This window comes from Scaptodrosophila lebanonensis, unplaced genomic scaffold (genome assembly GCF_003285725.1).
Source record: "Scaptodrosophila lebanonensis strain 11010-0011.00,11010-0021.00 unplaced genomic scaffold, SlebRS2 tig00000080-arrow-pilon, whole genome shotgun sequence".
Taxonomy (NCBI): Eukaryota; Metazoa; Arthropoda; class Insecta; order Diptera; family Drosophilidae; genus Scaptodrosophila; species Scaptodrosophila lebanonensis.
Genome location: NW_022060561.1, coordinates 4,722,511 through 4,750,299, shown reverse-complemented (window position 1 = coordinate 4,750,299; position 27,789 = coordinate 4,722,511). Strand labels below are relative to the sequence as shown.

General features: G+C 39.2%; 4 protein-coding genes across 4 annotated transcripts in view; 2 read left to right on the top strand and 2 right to left on the bottom strand.

Moving 5' to 3' along the window:
• LOC115625718 overlaps positions 1 to 27,789 on the bottom strand; it is a 69,872-nt gene that overhangs the window by 8,632 nt on the left and 33,451 nt on the right. The gene's annotated exons all lie outside the window — the stretch shown is intronic.
• LOC115625713 (endothelin-converting enzyme 2) lies at positions 791 to 3,754 on the top strand. The gene is made up of 2 exons (XM_030520858.1): positions 791 to 2,263; positions 2,902 to 3,754. Exons 1-2 carry the CDS (start codon positions 1,067 to 1,069, stop codon positions 3,673 to 3,675), a joined length of 1,971 nt encoding a protein of 656 aa, XP_030376718.1. The 5' UTR covers positions 791 to 1,066; the 3' UTR covers positions 3,676 to 3,754.
• Positions 19,930 to 22,050, bottom strand: LOC115626093 (pickpocket protein 19). The gene is made up of 4 exons (XM_030521345.1): positions 21,875 to 22,050; positions 21,227 to 21,815; positions 20,106 to 20,694; positions 19,930 to 20,051 (listed from the first exon to the last, which is right to left on the bottom strand). The coding sequence occupies exons 1-4, from the start codon at positions 22,048 to 22,050 to the stop codon at positions 19,930 to 19,932; spliced, it is 1,476 nt and encodes a 491-aa protein (XP_030377205.1).
• Positions 22,712 to 24,647, top strand: LOC115626091 (pickpocket protein 19). Its single transcript, XM_030521344.1, has 5 exons — positions 22,712 to 23,683; positions 23,748 to 23,880; positions 23,939 to 23,992; positions 24,060 to 24,302; positions 24,355 to 24,647. The coding sequence occupies exons 1-5, from the start codon at positions 22,712 to 22,714 to the stop codon at positions 24,645 to 24,647; spliced, it is 1,695 nt and encodes a 564-aa protein (XP_030377204.1).

Below are 27,789 nucleotides of genomic sequence, written 5' to 3'. Positions count from 1 at the left end.
GTTCTTTCTCTTGTTTCTGGCTTGTGCCATATGCTAAATACATTCGCATTGCGTTTTCTCACTGTGTAAGCTGTTGTTGGAATCGATAAGGCCGCCGCACACGAACCAAAAGAAAAGACGTATTTAAAACGCTGATAATTGAGCAAACGATCAGCAAAAAGAAAAAAAAAAGCGCGCTGCAAGAATTTTACTCACACCAAAGGGCACACACACAGCCGCATTATTAAAACAAGATAGAACGCTACAGTCGAGCAAGTCCGACAGTGAAATACCCTGTACCCAGACAAACTTCCGGCACTGAGTTATATGCGCCCCTAGCAGAAGCAATAAAAAAAGAAGAGCGAACTTAATTGAAATTTGAAATAAAAGTAGATATTTGTAAATAAATTAGGTGTGCAAAGTTTGGTTTATGTTGCTTTTGAAATCTGGGCAGCAGTGACGAAATTCTGTAGCGTGGTAAAAGGGTGGGAAAATCCGAAAAATAAAATAAACCCGTGTAACTTAGGTACTAGGTTTGGTTAATGTGCGGTCAACCGTTTCCGAAATCCAGGCGTTCATCCAGACGGGCGGACATGTCTAGATCGAATTTTCTCGTCATGCTGATCAATAATATATATACTTTATGGGGTCGGAACTGCTTCCTTCTGCCTGTTACATACTTTTCACAAACCTAATATACCCTTTTTACCCTACGGGTATAGGGTATAATGAACATATTTCATCAAAATCGAAATCGTGTGAAACGTTGGAACGAGTTTTTAGTTGAATTTTAGCAACCGGCAAACGCGCAACACTTCGAGTGAGACTAACACATCAAGAAATTGAATTGAAAATAAAAGAATCTTGTGAAATACAAAGTGTGCGCTAATTCGAAAACGCAAAGAAGTCGCGACAAGTGTTTGCCATGTTTGAGCAGAACAAGTTTCTAGAGCAAGAATTGCTGAATAGCGCGAGGAACTCAAAGCTAGCCAGTTAATCAAATTGTAAATACCCAGGATATCAACATTAAATAGAGTGTCTGTTAAAAGTAGTATCACAGTTGAAATCAAGTTAGATAAGCATAAAAATGTGCTATATAAATTTCTATATAGCACTCTTGTGGCTGTTTCTGTCCCAGCTCGAGGGCAAAATGCTGCCCCTCCTGCTAGAATTGGGAGTGCAGAAAACCTGTCGGTTGAATGAGACGGGCAACTGTAATGACGCCATCAATCTAGAACATCTGCAGCAGCTGCAGCAATACATGCAACCCGACGTGGATCCCTGCCAGGACTTCCACGGCTATGCCTGTGGAAATTGGCGTGCACTACACGGCAATGAGGAGCATTCGGCCATGAGTCTGAGTGGTCGTCGCATCAACGAACGCTACGTACAGCTTTTTGACCGGCTGGCACGCGATAAGCTGGCGCAGCAGCCTCTACTGCCCGTCTATGAGAAGCTGCTGCACTACTACGAGACCTGCAAGAACAGCGAACTGCACGACAAGCTGAAGCTGCAGGGCTATTTGGAGCAGCTGCCGGAGATGGCTCACCTGCATTGGCTGGAATTACTAGCGTTGCTCGGTCGCTATGGCTATGGCGAACATTTTGTGCGTATTGCGGTCAGTCAGCACAATACCACGCAGCATAATGTGGTGATTGTGCCGCATAAGACGTACACATCTCTGAATCTGACAGAGCAACTGTTTGAGGCACTCCAGCACTACATGATACCCACGAGACTGAATCTAACCACGCTGCGCTCGGAGTTTGGCAAGCTGGAGGCGGATCTCGCTCTAATTGTAACTCAGAATACGCAGCAAACGGACGATGAGACCCTCAGTTATTACACAGTGGAGCAGCTGGTGAGAGGGTGCGGAGAGCTGAACTGGCAGCGAGCCTTCAGCATACAGTTTGGACAAGCACTGGCACCCCAGCATTTACTGCTGGTGGACGAACTGCCAGCAATAAAAAAACTGGCGCAGTATTTAAACCACGCTGATCCCACATTGCTTCGACTTTATTCGCTGGCGCGTTTTCTGCATTATCTGCTGCAGCGTCCGCACAATCCGCTCGCCAAGGCTCACGGCGCCAATCCCTACAACTGTGTGCGACACATGCGAAAGACACTCTATCTGGCCATGAACTATGCTTACGAACAGTTCTACTATGCCCCCCAGCGGGCGGCAGATGAGAGGATCCTCCACGCGGTATTTGCTGAGCTCAAAGCCCAATTTGCACTCACGCTGAAAGCCAATGAGATGCGAATTATGCCGGATATATTGCAGGTAAGGATTCAGAAATGTAATAATGTTGTAAGAATTTGTTAAAATAACGACATCGGATATGGGGGATTTTAATGAATGAATGAATGAAACGACATCTTTGCATTTATTTAAAATAAAGTAAAACATTAGACATTTCATTATATAATTCAAATAATTTGTCTGATTAAAGTTACACACATTATAACTGTAATAATGTCATGTCTGAACAAACAGAAAATAAAACCCAAATATTATCTAGCTTGCAAAAGAAATTCAAGTTCTTTTCGTCCCATTTAATCTAATATATATGTTCCCAATAAAAAATGTATCGCTGATTATCACTGATGATTAGTGCTTCAAATTTACTATTTTTCTTAAACGATTTATTCTTAGAAATGTATTTGTACTTGTACTTGTATTATTCAGTATTATAATTAAACGAAAACATTTAACATTAGTAAGCAGTCTGAGCTATTTTTCTTTTAAACGCATAATTCTGCTTAAAACAATGACTAAAAAGTACAAAATTGAGAGAGTTTACATACAAAAGAAGGGAAGAAGTACTTTTGTTTATTTATATTATAATGTGAACTTTCTTTTATCTTATGATTATTGATTTATACGAATGCTTTATAACCCACTCTAAATTTTGATTGCAGGCCATGCTCGGGAAGCTGGAGGGAGTGCGCCTCAATGTGGGTAACATGCCGCTGAATGCCAGCCTTCAGTTCTTTGCCGAGTGCGTTGAGCATTTGCATGTGGGCGAAAACTTCTATGAGAATCACCTGGAAAGCCTGCTACACTATTTTGCCCATCTGTCGGAGCTGGAGCGCGAGGGCGATCGTGAGGGGCTGTGGTACAGCTTCAATCACCATGGGCCCGATCTATTGGACAATATAGATGCCACGCCCTATTTCTACTGTCTGGGCAGTATTATCATTATACCCTACGCTTACTTGCAGCTGCCCTTCTACGATGCACAGTTCTGGCCCGCCCTGCTCTACGGCGATTTGGCCAACACTCTCGGCCACGAATTGCTGCACTCCTTCGATACATATTTCGTGGACTACGACGAACATGGAAATATGCGCGATTATAGCAGTAATCTGCTGCGAAACGATCGTTATGTGTCAAATGTAAACTGTCTGAACGACAGCTCTGTGCCCGTGCTGAACGAGCGGACGTCTGATATTAGTGGAACGCGTCTAGCCTTGGCCACCTATATGACGGACCCAGAGTTTAGACGCGCCAATGGCAAGTTGTACTTTCTGCAATTTGCACAGTTTTTTTGTGGCAACGACAGCGATATGTATCATGATGCGGGCAGCAAACGCTTGAACTATACGCTCGCACAGATGCCAGAATTTGCCGAGGTTTTCGGCTGTGCGGCGGGCACGCCCATGAATCCGCCGCAACGCTGCCGCTTCTGGTAGCAGCCTAGTACTTAATAATATATGTATATATGTATGTAGGCGTGTAAATGTTTAAAAGTAGCTTTAACTTTGTAGTTAGGCCGCCAAGTATTGTAAATAAAATGTGAAAATTAATTAAATATGAGAAAGCCTCATACCCAGTCTTTCGCATCACTCATACGCCACGTATGCGCCATTCCTATTTTATATGCGGCACGCATACGCTTTGAAAAATCTTTGACAGTAGCAACAGCCACAGCAGTGGCAACATCAGTGAAGACAAGTTAATTTTCAATTACGTGCGCAACGTGAGAGTCGGACGAGTAGAAACGGGCTGGCTCACTGGAACTTCTAATGCAATACAGGACAGCAGGACATAACAGGCAGCACATTACCCTTCTCATAAACCAAAAATAGGAAACAATTCTTCATCTTGTCGGTCTGCGCTTGTGGGTCTGAAACTGTTAACCTGATTGCTGATACAATCGTGAAGTAGATTTAGCGCACTTCCATGTACAACTTGGTAGTTAAAATAAAAGAAATCTCTGCAGTTTCTAACGCCATATTTAATTGCATAATTGGCCTAATTAGTTGAATTAATGCAATTAATCGCACATGTACATATGTATTTAAATTTCTTTACCTTTGCAGAATTTTTTTTTTCAATTAAATTCGCTTTAAAAGTGTCGCATTATTTAAGATTTGTCCAAAAAGGAAAATTATTAAATCAGTTTATGTGCCATTATACAAAGGTTTTTATACCCTGTACCCAAAGGGTACAAGGGTATATTAGTTTTGTGCGAGTGCACATGGAACACACAGAAGGAGGCTTGGTAGACCCCACAAAGTATATATATTCTTGATCAGCATGACAAGCCGAGTCGATATAGCCATGTCCGTCTGTCCGTCTGTCTGTCCGTCTGTCTGTCCGTCTGTCCGTCTGTCTGTCTGTATGAACGCAAGGATCTCCGAAAGTATAAGAGCTAGAATAACCAAACTTGGTATACAGATTCTCCTGAGACCGAGAAAGGACGAGTTTGTTCATTTTTTCTGATCCACCCCCCCACTCCACCCCTATTACCAATTTTCTATAACTCCCGTAATTCTTGGAATTTTGAACTTAAATTTGGTAGTCACATTAGGTTAGTAATTATATATCCGTATACCAAGTTTCATTATGATAGAATGATCAAAAAGAAAGTTATAGCCATATAACCAGGCCCAATGCACACATACATACATATGTACAAGTACACAAACACGCATAAGGCACGATTCTGATGTAAATGTAAATGTATGTATGCATGCATGGAATATTTTATATTTAATTAGTTAATATTTAGTTAATTAATTAAATTAATGTAGTTAATTAATTTAATTAAATTAATTAATTAATTTAATTACTTTTTTGTGGGGTGGTACAGGGTATTTAAGAGTTGAGCCTGCTCGACTTTAGCATTCCTTTCTTGTTTTTTTTAAAAGTATCGCTCATACTTCAGGATCAACTTTAGGAGTATATAAATCTGTATATGAAGGCACATATGGTCTCTTCTGTCACATATGCTCGACTTTCGGCAGTTCATTTGCGAACTTCGTGGCGTTTCCAAAATACATATTTTCAAAGAAAAAATGCAGAAACAGCAGAATATTTTCGACATCGTTGTGACAACATCAACGATGCATTCGAATCAAAGGCGCACAGTGGGAAAAGCATTAAAAAAAGGATAACTTCCGAATATCTCGACCTCACAGCGCCTAAACGGGTTTTTGTGAAACAAACAAACGTAAAGCCATTTTCTTCTTTTTGGCAAGAGTTCTGTTATTCGATTTGAGAACGTGAAATACAAAGTTGTGTTTATGTCTCGCGATCTTCAAATTTCTCTGGAGTTATCGTCGTTATAAAACACAAACATATTATTCTAAGAAAAGATTTTTTTTTAATTTTGAGTTAAATTGGTGAAGAAAATGTATTTGTTACCAACTGATCTTTTTGAACACTTTGCCATTTAAATTATTGTACCTAAAAATAAATACCTAAAAATAAATTCTACATGTATTGTCAAAATTGATTTTGCTATGCGGCAACCTTTATACTCAGTATACTTTACACTGTGCGGCGTACGAAGCGAGGCTCGCACAGCAACAGATTTCTTAATTCTTTGTGGCCACACATATGTATATGAAGATTTGTGTTTGTGTGTGTGTGTGTCAGAATTTGATTCTCATATATATATATATATATATATATATATATATATATATATATATATATACATATATATGTATGTGTGTCTGTGTCGTGGGCTTTTACTTGCCGGCACGCTTTTTATTTATTTGCTAATTAACACGTTTCCTGTGTTCTCGCTTTTCGCTTGGCAACTTGTTGAAGGTCGTGCCACATTACTCATACGCCACCGATGCCTCACCTGGGCAGCAGGCCAGCGGGCCGGTGGGGTGTGAGTGCGGCATGTCTGCATTAATAGACCATTAACCACAGCTCGCTGGCGGTGCGGCACGTGAGCCACATGACAAGCCGAGCGCATGGCCGTTCAGCCAGCCTAAACAAAAGTCCACGAGTCCAACAACAACAACCCAGACGGCGCGCCACAGCGGCTTCCTCTGCTGCAAATAAAAATCGCTTATGCGTACATATGCAGGCAAATACTATGTAAGCGTATACTCGTACATACGTGTATATACATGCGAGTACATATTTACATTTGTAGCTGTCGTATTTCCCGCTGCCTTGTGCTGACTCGACGATTTGGCGCGCAAATGCTGGGCTTGCGGTTTTCATATGTATTTCTCTGTTTTTGTTTCTGTTTCTGGTTTTGTTTTTGTTTTTGCGTTTGAGCTCGCGCTACCGACTATATGAATTGATATTCGATGCGATGTGGCTTTTGTAATTGGCTGATGTGTGTGTGTGTGTGCGTTTGTGAGTCGCTTCGTCTGCTCTTATCAGCAGCGAATACGTCGGCTAATTTCATTCATTCATGTAAGTCAAATGACCAGAGTTTGCTTCCGAGGCGATTTTATTTTAAACTGCGGGAACGCGTGTTTGAGTGACGCAATCGAAGTCAAAAATTGCAACAAGCTTTGCAATTGACTCTCAATTCAATTAGCCTGTTAAGCGACCAAATAAGTGAACGAGTTACCGTCTCTGTCACGTGTCTCTGCTTGTTGTCGGCTGCTTCTTGCCAGATTGATGGAAAAAAGTGGGATGAGCTTTGTATAAGATTCATTTCAATTATTCCTCATAATAATGAACTTACTCTCAATACAATACAATTACTCTCTCTCTGTAACCTTAGTTCTTAGTTCTTAATTTATAAATATTTAAATTTGACCTTTCTCCTCTTTTCCAGCTGCACTATCCATCTAATCTTTTCCAGTTAGGCGCTCACAATGACCATAAAGCCCCCCATGTATGCAATGCATATTGTATTGATTGTATTGATTTGGTACTCGTAGAAGTATTGTTGAAAGGCCTAAATTCCTCTTACTATAGTATGTATTCCTCTTATCAATCAATTGCATTTAAGGACATTTTTTTATTACAATAAATTTTAAGACCTGCCGGCAAGAAAATTACTAAATATCGAAATAAACATTACTTTCCTTTTTAATAAAAATAAACCTTCGCATAATGCCTTTCAACTCTACGGGTACGGTGTATGAAGAACATTTTAAATATGATGATGATTAAAATAATTTGATAAAGAGTTGCGAAACTGATTTACAATGAACCAAATTTTCATGAAATATCACATTTTAAGTTCGACATTGTCGACGTTAAAGCCCAGCTGTCCAGTAGCATGTGTTTATAATATGAATATACATATATGTATGTATGTATGTATATATTTGACACAACTATTTTCCCCATCCTTTCACACACAACCAAACACCAAACCAATGGTCAAAAAGTCAACAAGAGCATTTTTGCGGCTTCCCACAGTGTGTGAAAATGTTTCGGCTGGCGTCTGTTCATTGTTGTTTTTTGTTGATGTTTACCTAACTGTGCAAGGCGTGTCTATCTGTCTGACTGTTTGTCTGTTATTGTTAGTGGCGTCATTGTTATGCCTTAAAAAAAATACAAACACACATAGCCGTGCAAAATGAGGAGTCAAGCGAGACAGTCTCGTTAGTTTGCACAGCGCCTAAAAGCCGCACCTTCTTCCTACAGCAGCACAAACACGTGCTGCAATTCACACGCCTGGCGCGAGCTATTTTTATATGGGTATATATACTATTTAAAAAAGAAGAAGAAAAGGCAGAAAATGTAAATAAAAAGTTAGCAGAGATTGGGTAACTGCGACATTGATAAACGTAGGAATGCCCTCAGACCAGAAAAAAGACAAGCTGACTTTATTTGCTTTGAAGTGCGAACAAATTCTGGCCGAGGGGTCAGGGACAATAAATTAATTAGGCTTACATACAACTCATAAGACAGAATTGAGAACTTTCTGAATTTTATTCGTAAATTTATTTAACGAATAAAATGTAATGTACTTTAAATCACTAAAAAATCACATGAAACCAAATTTCTGATTACAAATGACAAATTCTTATAACTTATTTAAAGCATAACAATTCCTTCAAAATTATGTCCTGTACAAACGTCACTCTCAAAAAAAATAAACTTTCCATTTACATAGTATTTTTTCTTTCGCTATAAGATACCGCTTGCCTCAGATATATTTCAATTATAGTTTTTACTCTTAGTTGAATGTTTATGATTCAGAGCACAAATAAGAAAATACAATGTACAACAAAGTGTGCATAATTTTTAATTTGTTTCCGGTAAGTGTCAAAAATTTGCCATCCAACAATTTATAGTCATGCTGATGTTTTAATTGCAAAGTTTAGTGTGAAGTCTAAGTGCCCGCGATGTGGCGAAGGGCATTGCACAAAGCTCTGCGGTGATGAAAAAATGAAAATCAAATAATATAAAAAATCAGAGAAAACAATAACAAAAGCAACAGCGGACAGTAATAAAAACAACAAGGACAAAAATAAGCGCTGCTGGCAGTGTAGATGGTGATGGCAGTGGCCACGTCGATGGTGGCGATACGATTCCGAGAGGGAAATAGCAAACATATTTGCAATGCCGACAAATATTGCAGCGCTTCAAAGTATGCAATCATTTATTGAATTTCCAGCAAGTGAGCACAAACGAGAATCGAACGCATGTCCTGTGGCTGCCACTTGTGTGTCTGTGCGCGCGCGCATGTGTGTGTATATATATATATATATATATGCAGGATATGCAATTAAATAACAGCCAAATGGCAGCCACTTTATGATGATGACGACATTAAACGGCGTCCACTACATATGCACATACACTAATGTTCAGGTAAATAGAGCTGTTCTCTCAATTATTTAAATACATTTTGGAAACATCGAATCTATAAGTTATTGCAATAATAACAGTCAAATTAATATAAAAAACCAATGAAATATCAAGCTGTGAATGAATATTAAAGATGTTCGAAACCTACACAAAAGTTATGGGCATTCGAGAACCTCTTTAAATATTACACATTTATATTGTTAATAAAATTTTCCTTGCTAAGCCACTTGCTTTTAACAATTTTTACTAAACAAACGAAAAATGTTATTTCAGGTCTTCTGTTTTTCAGGACATACCAAAAAATATATACACCTAATTCTGTTTTTAGTTCCAGAAAAAGTAGTGTAAAAAAATGCTAAATGGAATAAAGTCATGCAACCATACATACATGTTTAATCAATACTGTATTTGTTTATTATTAACGCAATTAGTTCAAAATAATCAATTATTTTATACATTTTTGGCTGAGAGTTTTAATTTGCATTTTGTTTTCAGAGAGAGCACAGAAAAATTTCTTTAATTATATTATTAGCAGGAATCTGTTTACCATTCACATAACTTAGTATTATTTATATACCATTATACGATTTGTGTACACGTTGTTTCAAAAGTTACCCGTAGAATGGAGAATCACGGAATTGATTATAATTGTGGCAGCTGTCACGTTCACGCAATTCACGGATATTTTAGCCATTCACGATTACGCAATGCTGCCCATATTCAAATGAGCAATAATGCCCATTATTACATTCTGTCAGTTCGTGTGTGTGGTGCTGGACGTTGTTTTGCCTGCGCTCTGGTCAGTTGATTAATAATTCCGGCAAGTCTGATATATGGCTGTGTATGTGCGTGTGTGTGTTCTACACGGGTGTGTACATGTGTATGGGGATGTAAGCAAACAGCACGCACAGCGCGTCCTGCAACGGTTTCTGAAACCCGAAACGTGCTTGAGTGCTGTGTCTCATCTCTGATTGCATTTTAATAGCGACGCCCAAAAGGCTGCTTTGATTTTGCACACTGCCATACACACACACACGCACACACACATACGAGTACATAGACATATTTATTTATTTACACTGTCAAACAAATTTTAATTAGTTTTGGCCAAGCAAAATCTGACAGCAACGCGCATAAGCACGCAGCCAGGCTCAACGCCTACGCCAAACAGGGAGAGCTTCCTTTGAGTCGCTGTCAACTTAATGAGTTGCCCGAACCCCATTTTTTCAGATCCATTTTGCAAACGGCTTTAAGTTAAATGTGATCTTAAAGCTTAAAACACATGAGCAAATATGTGAGATAGCTAAACATATCACTGACGGCCGCTCGTGTTGGCAAACATATGAAATCCGTCGGCGTTGATTATTGTCAAATAGAGGAGCTAAGAAAAGCGGGCGACAGTGGCAGTCAACAGCAGGCGGGACGGGCATTTCGACAGCCTCGTAAAGTCAAACGACGTGAAGAACTTGCACACACGGACATACACACACACACACACACACACTCACATACACACATGTTACTTTATGCGACTGTCAGTTACACAGCCATTGCCAGTTGTCCGCCTTCATAGCTCCTCTTCCACCCCCTGTCGCCTCTGCTTACGTATCTACAACATTTTATCGCCACGCTCTCACTGTGGCTTTTATTTGTCAAACAAAGTATTTTTATTGGCTTTTTGCTGGCGTTGAAAAAAAGCCTTACATATAGTATATACTATATATATATATGTTTGTATGTGTATTAAAAAAAGGCAGCTACGCTATCGTTGCCCATGTTTGTTGTCTGCTAAATACTCGACACTTGGTATGTGATTGAAATAATGCCAAGCGATAATCCTTGTCTTATTAAACGGCCACAACTGGCTGCCTGGCATTCGCCTGGAGTTGGGTCTGGCAGGTGCACATACTATTTATGTATGTACATACATACTATATATGCTGCATATGGCCTGACCCAAGACTAAATGAAATCACATGGCATGACATTTTGACAGTTGTTTGATTTTCAATTTTGTGCCAGAGGTTTTTGGATTTTATTAATTGAGCAAAACCAATGTAAGGAAATCGCTTGATAAGATAACGACGAGGGATGACAATTGATCCTATCAGACAGTCGGGATGAAGTCTGTTGTAGGCAGATGTGCTTTGGGCGCTAAGCCTTAGTTTCTTATAGAAATTTTAAAAGGATATTATTAATTGTGTGAGTTATCAGAGAGCAGAAGTAAAGGATAGCAATAAATACAGTGCATTATTGGTAAGCGGCAGGGAAATCATTTTCATTTCACTACGTATAGCAGCATTGCTAAACTTTCGATTAAACTATTAATATTAAGTTCTAATGATGGGCAAATGAAAACACGAACATTGAAAAACAAAAATATCCAATCTTCATGAGACTGAAAGAAAACTATTATTTTAAAACATTTACTATATAGTATATTCCGATGTTTGACTCCAAAAATAATGCATAAACTGTCTATTAAAGGAGCACCTTTCTACTTTATATTTGCAGTTGAATTGTCTGTCACAAATAATATGAGCAGTGTCGTTCGTGTGAAGCATGAGGAAGACAAGTGACTTTTGTTGTTTCTTAATCACAGCATAAATATTTGGTTTGTGCCAATCTCATGGCTCAATGACCAATTTCATAAACTTTCGTTATGGCCATAAGCTGTCATGACACATGTTGCTCGTTTCTTGCAACTCAACAACAAATTGTGATCAGGGACAGGCAGGGCGCTCCCAGCTAGGCGTGCTGGAAGCGCTTGTGGCAACTTTCGCTAAGCACGCGCCACTTTTGATCAAAATTTACGCTCAACAAACAAGCTGTAAACTTTGGCCCAACTAGCTTCGCCAGCAGTCAACAGTCAGCAGTCAGCAGGGAGGGACAAATATTAAATGCATAATGAAAATTGCCACTCAAACGAATTTGTTTGGCTCTCATAAAAAGCAAATTTGCATGCTTCAAAATTGCATTACGGCCATGCAAATTAGTGGATCAAAGCTGCTTAACAAGATGAGACGAAGACAAAAATCAAATGCAAACAGGCAGCTCATCAAATGCGCGACAACATAAAGGCAACATTCGATTAGCTCCACAGTTGAGCACTTATTGGAATCTAATCAGGACTATCGGCGTTGGCGACAGCAGCGGCAACAAAACCAACAACAACATTCCCACCAACTGGTTATCATGTAAATGTAGCACGAGCGTTGAAAATTAGCTAAATTACCAGCTGAGGGCTGACGACCGATAAATACCAAGCAATGCTTATGCACTTAAAGCAAAATCTCAATAGTAGAAACTAGAAAAGGTATTTTGAAATTGTCATGCATTTATTATTATTTCCACCAACTTTTTTAATAGTATTGATTCTTTGATTATAAATACACTCAAGTGATCATGGAATCATTTTGTAACACATAATTGTAAATCTTTCCTTTTTTTAAAAAAAAAAAAGTTAAAAGTTGTTGGCATTGTGGATTATAAACTGTTTATCGAGTCTGAAATAGGTTTTACAAAGCAGCTATGGAATAATTAAGAGAAATATTTGACCCACAATTGGAATCAAGTGGGAGGGATAGCTGATCTGGAAAGGTGAATACGCAATCCACTGTTTGTTTGGAGATAGTTATCAACAATGGCAACAACTTTTATTACCAATAGCTTTCGAGCATGCTACTGTGCACTAAAAATCTGTTTCAAAGGTACAACAGGCATCAGAAATTATAAACATTGAGGGAAACATTTAATCGTTTCAAACATTGATATACAAATTTTAAGACCAGGCCGCCAAGCAGCCATTTCTTTGGTTCAATTTCTTATTTTAAAACATAATCACATTGCTGTAACTCTTTCAGAAAATGTAGCTGTTTTTTTCTTAAATCATTAGACCCAGTTTGGTATTTAAATGTGTAAACTAATCCACCATTTGGGCTTATATAAAGCTTTCAGATTGTTAAAATGTCGTACAATTAGTTGGCTAGTTGACTTTTTCTGTTCATTAAATTATATATTTATTGCAATTAACTTTAATTTGCATTAATTATTAGATGATTTGTATTTATTCAAAATCATCATTTTTATTGCGCCTCAATCGAAATATGTAAGTATTTCGCTAGGTGTATGCGTATGGGTGTTCGACTCAAAACAATGCCAAGTGAGCCACGAAAGGCCGCAAATTTTGCAGACTCTCACCGAGCGACAGAAATGGCGTCTGCGGTCGACGGTGCGTATGAGTAATGCTGCATCCAGCGGCGCGTGCGTTTTGCCTTCTTTGGGGGCCCAAAATGTTTGCACAACATCAGTGTGGCATTAAAATTTCGATTATCTAACAATGGAGCAGCCACCAACTGGCAAATAGCTGCCTGATTTAATGACTGATTTGCGTTTGCAACACCACCAACGCCCACACACACTCTCTAGCGTAGCCGTTGTCGAGGCATGAATTTATTAAAATTGCGCTTTATGTGCCGCGTACACGGCAAATGGCGAATTCATTTAAACAGCAACGACAAGTTGACTTTCTGGTCTGCTTTATGACGGTCACAAGGAGAGCGGCGCCCATGTCCATGTCCGCTCTGTGCGTATCTGTATGTGTATATGTATGTCTGTGTGTGTGTGTGTGTGTGTGTGTGTATTTATATGTATTTATAATGCGCTGCCGGCTATAAACTTAATTTGGTTGATTACAAAGTAACCTCTTCGTAATAATTTATGAGTTAGGGTGATAAGGGGCAACGGCAACAAAAAACGGCCCTCAAGATTTTTGATTAGGTCGCAGCGTTTTTAAAATGCGCTTTGCCAACCAAAATATGGAATAGGGATATTATTTGAAGAAAATCTGAAATACTATACTATATACTGAGCAATTTTGTGAAATCTGAACCCCTTGAGCGGACAAACTTTAGTTCTATCTTTTTTTTCCATTTTAGTTGTTTTCCAAAATAACACAAGTATTTTGATAATTAATGTTGAAACAGCCATATGGTAAGCTGATATATTTCACACCGGAGGCTTTGTAAAGCCTATTTCTGTTGTAAGCCCAATATGCACAAAAAACAAAATGCTATTCATTTTTATGTGCATAATTTTTTCAAAGCAATCCAATGCAAGCCTAACTATCTAGAAATAGAAGAGAAAGAGCCTTAATAAATATTTGTTGATGTTTTCCCGCCATTGAAAAAGAGTGGCTTTCCCGCACAAATTCTGGGTTGCAAGCTTTCTAGTCAGAACCAAATGCCGCACAATTGGCATGCACACAAAAAAAAAAAAACCGTTGCCCAAGTTGCTCGCTGTCATTGGCTGCGGGCAGTGTGAGGCTGGCAAGTTGAAACTCAACGCTTCTAATTACCTAGGCCCATGCCGTTCTATGTTTGGAAATTGTAAAATCATGAGACTAACAATTTCACCATTCAGCTAACTTCCGGCCATACTCGGGAAACTACGAGAAGCAAATTAGTGGTCATTCGAAATGATTTCAATGCGGCTTTAAAGTCGCACCCTGAACCGTACAGTTTTCAATTAAAGAATGAAAGTAATGTAAAAAGTGTAGCCACCATTTGTATTTCTATTTATTTACTCGGAAAGCAGCAGAAATAGAAACAGAAAGGCGCCGAGATTTAGTTCGTCGAAGGACCACAATCCTAGTCCCAGCCCCAGACCCAGTCCCAGCTGACAGGGCATACCTTTTCTGGTCGTGTGTAGATAAAAGACGCAAAAGGTAACAACAGGAGTAACTGCAACAACAAGAACAGCATCCGCAACAGCAACAGCAACAGCAACAGCAAGAACAACAACAAAAAGAGTAGCAACTGCCACTAAACTGTTAAAAAATTCAAACACAAATATTTGTTTCTTGCTTTGTTTGTTTGCTTGTTTGTAAAACTAATGAAATTTTTGCAATATTAGTTAGAGAAAAACGAGATAAAAAAGGGAGATAAAAAACCGGATACCGAAGCAGAGCGGCAACGGCAACGGGGACGGCTGCTGACCCCGCCATTGCAAAGTTTGCAAGAAAATACAAAGCGCGGTGGCAAAAATTAACGCCACTTGGACGCCAAAAATTTTGTCGTGCCGCAAAAAAGAAATGAGTAACAACAAAAAGAAAGGAAAAAAGACAATGCCAAGGGGCGCAGTCAGAGCGCCAGAGATTATTATGTCAAGTCACGTTTATGAGCGTAATTTCGACAGCGCGCTGGAAAGGAGAGGCGGATAGAACCAATGCACAACGACTCGGTCCGATCCGGCATCTATTGCCAGCTCCCCTATCCACCCACCTCTCCTTCGGCCGGATGACGCTTGTTAGGGCAAAGCGCGACATTGCAGCAGTTAAGTCGCAGCCTGCGGCCAGTCAATAAACCGTTAAAAATACACCAACAACAACAAGAACACCCAGACCAAGTCATAAATGACATTGAACGCGATGCGGAGAACCGAATGGACAGACAGGCAGACAGTCAGACAGTCAGATGGACGGACAGACGAGCGAAAGCATGAAAGGCGCAGGATTTCGCGATATGAATATGAGGCAAGCATGATGTCCCCAACCCACCGATGCTCGCATACTCTTTTCAAACTCAACGATACTCAACTTCTCATTTTATACAATCTATAATAAGTATTTTTGTATCTAGTCTCGTACAGATTCATGTTCTATGGAAAAATATCGGTCTATTCTAGATTCATAAAACTGTGTTTTTGAGCTTTTTTAACAAAAATTATTGTATGCATTTTTGTAATGCGCAAGCAAAACTGGAAGGAAATAAAATTACTTTAACAATATCTGCATGTTTTTTAAGTCCAGCTCACAATACGACAATATATAGTATATGGACACGAAAAAGCTGTACTCAAGATATTGAAAGATTTAATTCAATTATTGAACAATTTTCCAATTTTGTAGCTATACGTTCTTGGACACAAAAGAATTCCGTTTTAAGCACAACTTTTCAATATCGAAAATCTCTACCTTATGACAAAATGTTTTCAAATTAATATTCGTATTATTTTTCCAATAATGATGATCAGATTTTGGGTCGAAGTATTGCATCAAACTCTTGTTCTTTGGGCTCAGGAGCATCTGGATACCAAGTTTAATTATTCTAGCTCTTATACTTTCTGAGATCCTTGCGTTCGTAAAGACAGACGGACACACGGACATTGCTATATCGACTCGCCTTGTCATCCTGATCAAAAATATATATACTTTGTGGGGTCTGCCACGCCTCCTTCTGTGTGTTCCATGTACACTCGCACAAAACTAATATACCCTTTTACCCCTTGGGTACAGGGTACAAAAGTTAATTCCTTTTGAATCTTTAGTTATATTTTTTCGTAAGTGTATCAGAAACGGAAACGCAATTATTTCATATGATTGCTTAGTTTTATTTTTTAATAAAATAAACTTGAGTAATCTACTGAAAAACTCAGTAGAAATTTGGTCGTCTTAATGAGAACACTTTTGTTCCATTCGGCGCTTGTGTGGGTTGCAAGCATCCTTTTTTCTGTGTCAGGAAAATCAATATCGGTAAGCTTAGAAATTGTATTAAAAAGATGAGTGATTGTTATTATTCTAAAGAAATATGTTTAACAATTAGTTAAAAGTTATTGCCCAAAAGACCCTGGGCTATTTGACTTATTTTATTGCAATCAGACAAAAGAAATACTACTTTCCAAAACAACATCCCATTCCAAGAGTGGAAAGGACATAAAAATACACCTGCAATGTTCGCCATTATAAAAATTCAGTTTCTTAAATACCAATTGCATATGTAGAAGTTATGTTACGATAACTGATTCGATTTATTGATTGCATTATATTTTAGGACAATAATGCTTCCGTTGTACCGAAACTTGAACCATTTGACTTCACACCGGTCAGGTAAAAATGTAAATCGGCGTAATCTTGAAAACAATACATAATTTTCTAGGTTGAAAATCGAGCTTGATGGACTGTATTCCCAAGCAGTAGAGTACATTGCAGCCAATAATAAAAATGATTATCTAGAAGAAGTCAGCATAGCAGACATTGTTCTACAGCTTCTGGAAACGAATGCAGGTGGTTCGCAAAAAAACTATTCATCGTCTTGTCCAAGTTTATCCAGTGCAGATGGAATTCAGACAATTCAAGTATCCAGCTTAAATCCTTTTGAGGTCGCTTGGGATACCAAAATAGCGGGCGTAGGCTGGATTGTCATTCAACGGCGCATTCATGGAAACGTCAATTTCTTTTGAAGCTGAGGAGAGCCAAGACTTCGCCTTGCTACAGGTAGGAGGGTATTCGGGCGATGCAGGAGATTTATCAATAAATCCCTGGAGAAGCAAGTTTCCAACATTCGATAAGGATAATGCTGAAACGACTATCAATATGGCTTTGAACCATGTTGGTCCTTGTTGGCACACATCTTCAATATTTTGGTAGTATTTTGGAAACAGTCGTAATACACATTTCAGTTAAAATTATTTTCTTTTAATATTCGAGCTCCTTAAATGGCATTTATTTGAATGGCCCATTGAGTGACGACCTTAGCGAAAAAGGCATATACTGGCATTTTATAAAACTGCAGTAATGATGATTCGACCAAAATGCCGCTTAGCATACCCAATCATACGCATACCCAAAAATAATATTTAAAGGAACATTAACACTTTTAATAGTTTTTACTGGAAAATTACAATTTTTTATAATGTGTTCTTTAAAATATTATTTTTGTATACGAAATCTGAAATCGGAACGAAAGTTTATATATACTGTCGTATAAATTTCATATTGTTTGGGTATGAAATTATTTGCTCATTATCGCTTATATCTAGTATATAGGCATAAATGAATTAAACATTTTATTGCTTATAATAAAAAAAACACCAAAATCAATAATATTGTATATATTCAATACAATTACGATGTGTTTGTCAACCGACTTTTGTAGAGTATTAAACATAGGAATTCAGCCGCAAGGTGTGCGCGCAAACGTTTCAAGAATTTTACTCAAACAGCAGAAGTCGAAGGAGAGACGTACAGATTAGCCGCATCGGTGGCACGGACTTGACTGTGGCTGTGGCTGTGGCAGTCCTAAGCATGCTACGTTTCGTTGCCTTTTCAAGCGGAAGTGTGTCCGTTAAAGCAAAATCGCGACGGTAGGTCGGTGTGTTGGCCGACAGTTGGTGATTATGCGTAATTTGGGTGATAATCAGAAAGAGAGCCGCTTCACTCCGTTCTGGCATATGATGCGCAGCTGCTTATTAACTTTTGTAGTCGAGATATTGTTGCTGCACTTACAAAACACAATTTATTTTATTGAGTCAACAGCCCAAGACATTTCATCTTTTCGCACTGAGCTTGAAACTGTAATTTGTTTACGAAAGGTAACGTCAATATAAAATCTAATTCTTATCTTGCTCAACTTATAAATTCGTATTTTAATGAGTATATAATTAAGACGAACTGGAACTGGCTCTTGTTTAAAGTCTATGACTAATTGGTGCTCAAATGCCATTACAATTGATGAGTCATTGCCTAATCTTATGGCGTAGTAACTAGTTCAACAAGAAGTGTAATAAGAAAATAAAGTTGTTGGTCTGAAGTTTAGAGAGAGGGAGAGAGAAGTTCATAATAGTTTTGCATTTAACTTATAGTATATTTTTATATATATAGATAGCCGGCGTTTTTTCCTTTTGTAGGTGCTGCTATCCGACAACGTTCTTTTCCCACAAGTCACTTGCTGCGACTGATACAAGGACCTAAGTAGAGGAGAAAAGGCGCCTACCTTTGCTCGCTCGTTTATTCGGCGATTTGCAAAACTCAAGGTCGGATATTAAGTTTTTACCCCGAAACTCGTATGAGTTATTTGTGCAATCAGTACGATAAATCGTGGTTAGAAGTAGGAATAATCATTGTTAACACAAGTACTTCAAAGGCTGTTTTGTACTCTTTACCTACATAGTCAAAATTTGTACTATAATTGACAAAGATTTATATACTTATATATATTTATGCATTTTAATTTATTTATGAAAATTACAATATTTTAATAAAAACTTCAGAACAGTAAACAAATGTATATCTCTAAAGAAATAATAAGTATTTCAGTTAAGGACCTACAAACTCGTACTTCACATAGTACTGCCACTCGACTGCTTCCTTAGCTGTGTAAGGCTATTTCATAGGATTTACGATATAATGTTCGGTGTCGGTAGTACAGTAGGGCAACAGGCGTTCACAAGCATGCAGTGTTGACTATTTTTATAATTGCACGATGATATTACGTTGATTTGTGGAATCTGTTTTATATTTTCTATGTTATCTATGTTCTATTTTCGATGTTCTATGTTCTATGTTATCCCACTCTATTTTATCTATGCTTTATGTTATCTATGTTTTATGTTTGCAATATTTTCTATGTTCTATATTCCATGTTTTATTACTCATGTGTTCTATGTTTTCAGGGTATCTCACGTTATATTTGTGAAAAGTGGCTGACTGCTTGCTCACTTGTACATCTGTATAAAGTTTTATACTGCATGTCATGATAAAGCAGTTCAAAGCTTTGTGTTTGGATTCAGGGTGTCTTTTGAGCTGTTATTGCAAATGCTTTTGAAAAGCTCCCGAAAGCCATCGGTAGTACAGTGCATCAGTGTACATATCCTGAAGCTTAAAAAGGTATGATGGTGCATGAAATTCCCACGTTTGTATTTTACACTCGAAAAAATCACTAGCCTGACGACAAGATAAGTCGACAATGGACGACAGAGCCACAAAATTTGGTGTACAGAATAGTATACTCGTAGATCAATTATAGCCAAGCTAAGCTTGCGAGATAACTAACATTTTAATTTATTTATTCAATAAACATGAAAGGCAGTTGAATAATTTGATCAAAATTGGGTGAGATTTAAAAAAAAATTACACATTTATTTTAGGAAAGACACTGATGCTGCCAGCAGAGTCGAGGTACGGCAATTATTCCAAAATAGCACAACTCTATGAGGCTTATTAGGGAGCAGCCTAGACAGAGCTGGCAAATGCTGCCAAAAGAGACTGCAACTATGGATAAAGAAAGAAAGTTCCACCTGGTAAATGCCATCCACTTACCCAATAAGTCTACCCAGGTATAAATCAGACCGGTTTTATAGATCAGCATTTCATCGCGATTATAATATATATTGAAGGTAATAGCTTTTGTTGTATTCGAAAACTGCCATGGCATCAGGACGCTTTTACGCAAGTCGGTTAGCAGTTCAAGGGAATGGCAATTGTGCATGCATTCGCAGACCATTCCCGGCCTGGAGCTGTGCACATACGGACGCTCCCCCACCTCCTCATAGTTTTGCAGCACGCCGTTGTGCGCTGCAAGACACGGCAGGTCGACTAGTCGGCAGGGCGGATAATTGGATGGTGGATAGAAGAGGTCAAGCGTACAGTTACAGTAACGCAGCATATACAACTGATAACACTCTGCTATGCAATTTTCCAACATATACTTGTGACCAAGCAACGTCCTAAATTCAGGACTATTCCGCTCGTAATCGCGTATACAGCGCCTCCAATGAATGGGTAGATCGAAAGTGTTTTCATCGAAATAATGGAGGACTGCACTAACTCCAATGTTGGTGCGCGTGGTTGACTCTGGTAAAAGCTCTATGGGATATCCAGACCATACAGAAGATTGCAAAATGTTTAACTGAAAGTTTTAGACCCAATAATTAATTTATATTTCAATGGGTGCATCCAGCATGCCGTAGCGATTTGTGATTTTTGATTATCGATTGTCGATTTGCCTCTGCCGACCGCTTGTAATGATTGTTTTAGGAAAATATTCTGATTTTAGTATTTTTGGTCAAAACAGTTACAACTTGCTGGGGTGCATTTTGCCATTTTATATATTTCCTCAAAGGACTCGACAAAATTCTGACTATGTATCAGATTTTGTGTTTTGTAATTTCGATTGACATTTTTACTTATCCGAATAACAAATCACAGCGGTCAGCAGGTAAGATCAACCAATGTAATTCGAAAATATTGGAATTATCGATATTGGAATTATCCTCATGATGTTAGATAATGTGAAAGTACTGAGTTATTTAGCAGACGAGTTTTCAACCACACCAGCTGTCAGATCAATAATATAAAGCTATAACACAGACGGACATATTTATCACAAGAGCAGACCGATATAGTTTCTAAAGTTATTCTATTTGTCTATGTGTACCTACCACAAACCCTTTGGGGCGGTAATTATTCGGTGCATGGCTTTCTTGGCGCAACAACAGACGTACTATCAAGCCAGTGCCAATCCCAGAATCGCCTATATGTCTCTGCTCGAGCTCGTTAAACGCCAAACACATGCCTTGGGGTTGCCGACGTGGTCGAAACAATTTGCAGCAATCACGTGGTTTCATTTGCCAGATGCACTCCAGCATTATCTCATCGCAGCGCCAGGCCAGCTCGCTGACAATTTCCGTAAAGTTCAGGTGATTTAGTGAATGCAAAGTATCGTTGGACAATTTGTCGAATACGTGAAAGTGTCGAAAACTCAGAGCATCGTAGGCTGTGAGGACACGCTCAAACAACGGCTGATGAGCGCCAGTTATGTTGTATTTCTGGCTAATTTCCTTTAGACGCGACCAGTTAAGACGATTCTTGTTGCACACGATGACGACGGGGAAGGCGATGTGATACATGGGGGCATGCGCATTGGCGATAATTGTCCTGAAATGCTTGCGTTGATATCGCTCGGCCAGTAAGTAGCATACAGAAATTAGAACCGTGCCGGCACAAACCAGAGCCAGACACCAGAGCAGGCTATGGACAGATGGACAGCAACTTGAAACGCATCCTATAGACAATCTTTAGACGCTTACCGCATGCGTCGACGCATTGTGGGCAGAAGAAGTTGATTCAATCCATGTATGTGCAGTCTCTTGGTGTAGCTATGAAGTAATTGTAGCCAAGCGGTGAAGCCATCTGGACGCTGGCACTCGCGCCATTTGACAACTGGCAGGCGTGTGCGCCTTGCCTGGCCGTTCTTCGTCCTCATTTCTGTGCCACTGCTTGTAGCTTCCACCCTTTTTATAGCTCCACATGCAAATCTAATTTTGTTTGATTTTTGCACATTAGATTTTATCGTTGCTATTTGATTTCTGATTGAATTCCATTCAATTTGTTAGCCCAATTAGCCTGACACGCCATTTGTGCAGCTTATCAACTTGTAGGTAGTCCCTGGGGTCCAATGCCATCGATTGGATTGGCCATACCAACATCTATAGCTTTAGACTCTGCGCACTTAATTTGTGTTAAGATTGTTAGCAGTTTGTGTCGTCAATTGAGTCTTTTCGACTATTGGCTCGTAATTATAGGCGGCTAAAATTAAGCCATGGACATACCTAGCTTTATTTATTACAAATAGAAAATACTTAGTTGATTGAAGCACCTTCTGCATATTCGGACCGAAAGAAAATGCTTTTGGTACGTTGGAAGGTATAGAGGACCTCCATAAACATACATATGTAGATAAAGAGAAGGGCTTTTAACGAGCAATTATTAGTGCAATTTATATGATAAAACACCACTACTTCAAATTATTTGTAAAAACTAATTTATTTTGTGTAAACGCAGCCCCAAAGGCTTGCTGCCCCAACCAGATATAAAAGCAGTCCTCTAGCACGGAAAGCGGTTAGTCATTTCTGCCCTACGAAGCCATGACACTGTTCTATACAGCGACCGCGCCACAAAAGCAACTGTCTATATGGAAGTTGCAACCAAGTCGGTATTTTACGCAGCTAGGCCGGAGCGGATGGCAGCTGGCACTTCGTTTTGGGAAGCGTACGACAATTCATGGATTAGATCGACTACTGGCCACGGGCGCCACTCGTTGGGAGCGTTTTATTTGGCTGTGCACATTCATAAGTGCTTTTCTGGGTGCAGTTTATGTGTGCTTGATACTCTCAAAGCGCTACAACGAGGGCCACTTTCAAACAGTGGTGGACAGCACTCGCTATCCCGTTTATCGAATACCCTTTCCCGTTATCACCATTTGCAATCGGAACAGCTTGAACTGGCAACGTTTGCCGGAAGCCAAGCGGATCTTTATGAACAAGACTACCGATCCAGCTGAGCTCGCTTTGTTCGAGCAGATTCTGAGTAGCTACGATAGCATTTTTTTCGGCGGTTTTGAGGCCTTTGCGAGACTGCGGAATCAGCCACTGCAGCAGATGAGTCATATCAACTTTAGTTTAGTCGTCGACTTTATGACTTGGCGATGCGATGAGCTCTTGACAAACTGCGTTTGGCGACACACCAATTACAATTGTTGCGAAATATTCTCCAAAAGACGCAGCAAGCACGGACTCTGCTGGGCCTTTAATTCGCTTGAGACGGCTGAGGGGAAACGTATGCAACTATTGGATCCAATGTGGCCTTGGCATACAGGGAGTGCAGGACCTATGAGCGCGCTGACTATTCGAGTATTGATACATCCAGAGAAACATTGGCCGGGCAGGAAGAATGAGAAGGGCATAAGCGTTATGGTAACTGAGCCAAACGTGTGGCATAAGAATCCATTTCTAATACCCGCATACACTCAAACAATGTTGGAGTTGGAACCAATTATTTATTTTTATGACAATGATACGCGAGGCGTAAGTTCCGACCAGCGAGAGTGTGTCTTCGAAGTAAGCTAATTAATTAGAATTTCATTTAGAATAGACAAACTAACGTCCTTTTTGGAAAGCACAGAACGAGCGACACAGTCGCGATTTCAAATCATTGGAGGGATACATCTATATGATTGAAAATTGTCAATCCGAGTGCCATCAAGAATACTTAGTGCGTTACTGTAATTGCACGATGGATTTGTTCTTTCCGCCGGGTAAGCACGTTTTCAGAACCGCACAAACACTCTAAACACAAAAGCTTGCCCTCTGCAGGCAAATATCGCTCATGCCGCGCCCAGGATTTGCCCTGCCTAGGCGAACATAACAGTGAGTATTAAGCAAGCATGGCATCTTTGATGGTTTGGTGGTCTAGTCCTGGTTCCCTCTGTCACAGACATCTTTCGCTACTCCCATCAACCTGGCGAGGAACGGTTTGTGCACAGCTACCACGATGGCATGGTTTGCAAGTGCTTTCGCAACTGCTATTCACTGAACTACATCTGCGACGTGCGACCCTCCTTTCTACCGCCGGAGGTATACGGTAATGTGTCATATGTTGATGTGGATGCCCATTACCGCTTCGAGACACTTATGGTCTATCGTACCAGTTTGGTGATTGGTTGGGTCGATTTGATCGGTAAGTAAGCACATGCCCAATCGACACTATATCTAACTCAACTGCTCCACAGTTAGCTTTGGCGGAATCGCCGGCCTTTTTCTAGGCTGTTCGCTCATTAGCGGCATGGAACTCGCTTACTTTCTGTGCATCGAAGTGCCGGCATTTGCTTTGCAGGGTCTACGACTGAAGTGGCGCGCTAGACGCGTGAACAATCAAGCAACAATGTCCCCTTCAATACCCACACTAAATATACAGAGCGACCTGTCTACTCAACTGGAGCAATACATCATGCAAAGGCACACCAAGAAGTTAGGCAAGTCACAACGTCAAAACCTGGCCCAAAAATTTCACATTGGCAAATGAATAATGTATGCAAACAAAAACTATGCTTTAAAAGCAGTTACTGTTGAATCCATCGTTTCATAAAACAGAACCGTTCTTTTATTAAGATATCGTAGAGATTGACAGAGATTTTGTAAATAAAATGTTTTATAGTTAGTTAATTAAATGTCATTTGGAACCATGCACAATGTCAGGTCGTTCTGTGCGCAACCATATTTGTTAATAACTGAGAAGGACTACTCACTTATCGATTTGTTACACAAAACGCTTTTTTAGCAATTGCTTCTGTTGTCCCGTTAGGATATTAAACTGTTCTATATGGTCCTTAGAGCACTGACCATATAAATATGTTCTACTTTACTTGTTTAATGAACGGTTTGCACGTAAACTGCGAACTTAAAGCCCTGTGCACACGTGAAAACGTTATTCTACAAACTTGTTTATTTTTTCCAATTCAAACAAATACAATAAAAACGTGCATTTCTCAATTCTGAACAATCACAGCTCTAATGAAATCGTTATTTAAATAATCATCTCACAACGAAGGGAAATCTTTTCAAATTCTCTGCAAACTTTGAACATGAAAATGGAACCAAAGTTTGGAATCTAATATAAATTTAAATTTAATGTAACCAGGGTATAATCGAGGCACAACGCAAGCTATTGAAGACACACTCATCGACCATAAAAGCAGAACTAAAAATCCAGTAGTAAATCAGTTTACGGCTTTATCCGATCTACCTGACAATTACCACTCGCTTTGGCCAAAGCCCGATAATTCACGGACTAAGTGATGATTATTGTTCCTTTTGTGTATCTCACTGCCGACTAGACAACATGAGATTCGTATTTACTCCAACCCCGAATATCCGACGAAATGTGAGTAGCCAGATGGAGCTTCACACCTCTAAGGTGAAATTTAAAAGCAATGTCAAGAGCTCCCCAGTAAACAGGCTATTACCAAATGAATAATGTACAGGAATAAAATATATATTTGAACGAAATTGGCGTTGATTACGGGAGCCTAAGTGGTTGGCTACTTGGTAGCCGCAGCCATAGCCGCAGCTGGCAGCCTAACAAACAAATTGTGCTCATTTTTCAGGCTCGCAATTTGTCGCAGCCAACCCACAACCAGACGGCCTACAACCCTACACGACCTGACTGTCTGCATGTCTGCGTGTCTGCATCTCCCTCGGCATATCCGAGTGACTGAGTATTTGCCTGGCTCTCAACCGCACGGGGTACGTTGACAGCTTCATTGCCAGACATTGTTAATCAAAATTGAGGTTAAGTCGTGCTCCCAAGTGCCTTGGCGCTGGCTGTGGCAACTTTTGCAGTTTATTGAGACATTTACTTGACTCTCTGGCATAGACCAGCCCTTAGCAATTAAGCACATTTCATAGTTTGTTTGTTTGGCTTTCTATATTGAAGTTGGCCTAGGTCAGGCGACCAGAAACTCCCTTGGGAAGCTACAAGTATAAGGGGCACTAAATTAAATATAATGCGCTGTACAATACGCCAACAGAACAAGTGTGCCATTTTATTAATACATGCGATGTGCAGACTTTAAACATAGACCACGAATAGATATATAATAGATTAGAAAAATTGGAAATAAAGAAAGAAACAACGTTACCAAATATATAACAACAAACATTACATTATCTTAATTATGTTGAGGTATTTCTAAAAATAATTTACAAATTTGTTATTAATATAGTTATTGGTCAAGCGAGAACATAATTAAATACAAGAATAAATATTCTCATAATGGCACTTTACGATCGCAATCAAATATTTTGTGAGGTTAAGCAGAAGAACCAATATCTTAAAACCATTCGATTGGTATGGATAAAACAAAACTTTTAAATAAAGAAGATCAAATTTCGCAATATGAGCGTTTTTCCACTAACCGTAACTTATTTACAAATATTTGTGCAATAAATCAATGCATTCAATATAAGTAGGGCACGTGAATAAATTAATCCTCAATTTTAAAAATGAACTGATAAATGTACGGCGGATTAGGAAAAACGTCCTGAAAATTCAGTATGCATTTAAATATTTATTAATTTTTTCTTTACCAACGTTTCCATGCACCATTGATAGAGTGCGGCAATGTTAAGCATACGCCCCGATTACGTGTATTTTCAAATATTCCTTCTCCCTGTTACCGCCCACATTGGTTTGTGTAAAAAAAAAACGAAAAAAATTACCTAACCGAGTTGTGAATTTTTAAGAAACCGCAGAGCAATGAGTGCCACATGGCCACATTGTTGACGTTTATTGAAATTCAAAACGTCTGTGTGTGGAAATAACTGTAATTGATTACCAAATTAGTTACGCACGAACAAATATACAGAAATCAAGGGAAGGATTTACTCTATTGAACGAAAAAATATTATCACATTTGATTTGTGTCAGGCGTCGAAATGGATTTACCGAAATGTTCAACAAGGAAGTTCTTTCGAAGCGCCAGCAGAGCACACAATGGCGGCTCTGAACAGCAACATACATGTACGAGTGGTGTTTGTAGTTTGCCAGGCAGTAGGAAAGCCGTGCAGTCAGGTAAGTTAGTTGAGCTTAAATATTTGCGCTGTCATCGCATATTTGGCGTAGTTCCGCGTAGCTTGTCAAATTGTGTTAGCTCGTTACGAGAGAAAATTCAACTCAACGCTCGAAGTTTTCTGTGGGCCTAATAAATGTCAAAACAAGCAACCTCAACTTAGGCAGAAAAGCTGTCGCGACTGTCAGAGTGGCAATATTTTAACATATTCATGACGCGATATGACACGCTGACATGCAAGCAACATGGCGGCAGCATATGCGCCAAAAAGCAGGATACGAGCCTCAAAAGCGTCAAGCGTCACAAGCCAGCATGTGACAGTTTGGCCGTGACAAATGAGTCTTAATTTGATAAAACGCTAATGCTAAGTAATTAAAATATGAAATTGGGCAAGCAAGTGTTGGCAAACATGCTGCATCGGGGCCAGCCATATTTATGCCAAGTACAGTTGTCACATAATTGATTTACAGCCAAATTCAAAGTGCATATGGGAGTGTGTGGCAGACACACATCGCCTTAATTGCAAGCACTTGTTAGTTAATTAAAAATGCAAATAAGGCAACGGCCATTGAAAGTTTTCGGAAAGGCCGACACTCA

Excerpts from the sequence above, each read along its gene's own strand:
- LOC115626091 (XM_030521344.1), top strand. The coding sequence starts at position 22,712 with ATGACACTGTTCTATACAGCGACCGCGCCACAAAAGCAACTGTCTATA. Across the intron at positions 23,993-24,059 it reads CTGCCTAGGCGAACATAACA|ACATCTTTCGCTACTCCCAT; the intron begins GTGAGTATTAAG and ends CCTCTGTCACAG. Across the intron at positions 24,303-24,354 it reads TGGTTGGGTCGATTTGATCG|TTAGCTTTGGCGGAATCGCC; the intron begins GTAAGTAAGCAC and ends ACTGCTCCACAG.
- LOC115626093 (XM_030521345.1), bottom strand. The coding sequence starts at position 22,050 with ATGAGGACGAAGAACGGCCAGGCAAGGCGCACACGCCTGCCAGTTGTC. Across the intron at positions 21,816-21,874 it reads ACAATGCGTCGACGCATGCG|CCTGCTCTGGTGTCTGGCTC; the intron begins GTAAGCGTCTAA and ends ATCTGTCCATAG. Across the intron at positions 20,695-21,226 it reads ACCGCCCCAAAGGGTTTGTG|TTAAACATTTTGCAATCTTC; the intron begins GTAGGTACACAT and ends TAAAACTTTCAG.
- LOC115625713 (XM_030520858.1), top strand. The coding sequence starts at position 1,067 with ATGTGCTATATAAATTTCTATATAGCACTCTTGTGGCTGTTTCTGTCC. Across the intron at positions 2,264-2,901 it reads TTATGCCGGATATATTGCAG|GCCATGCTCGGGAAGCTGGA; the intron begins GTAAGGATTCAG and ends TTTTGATTGCAG.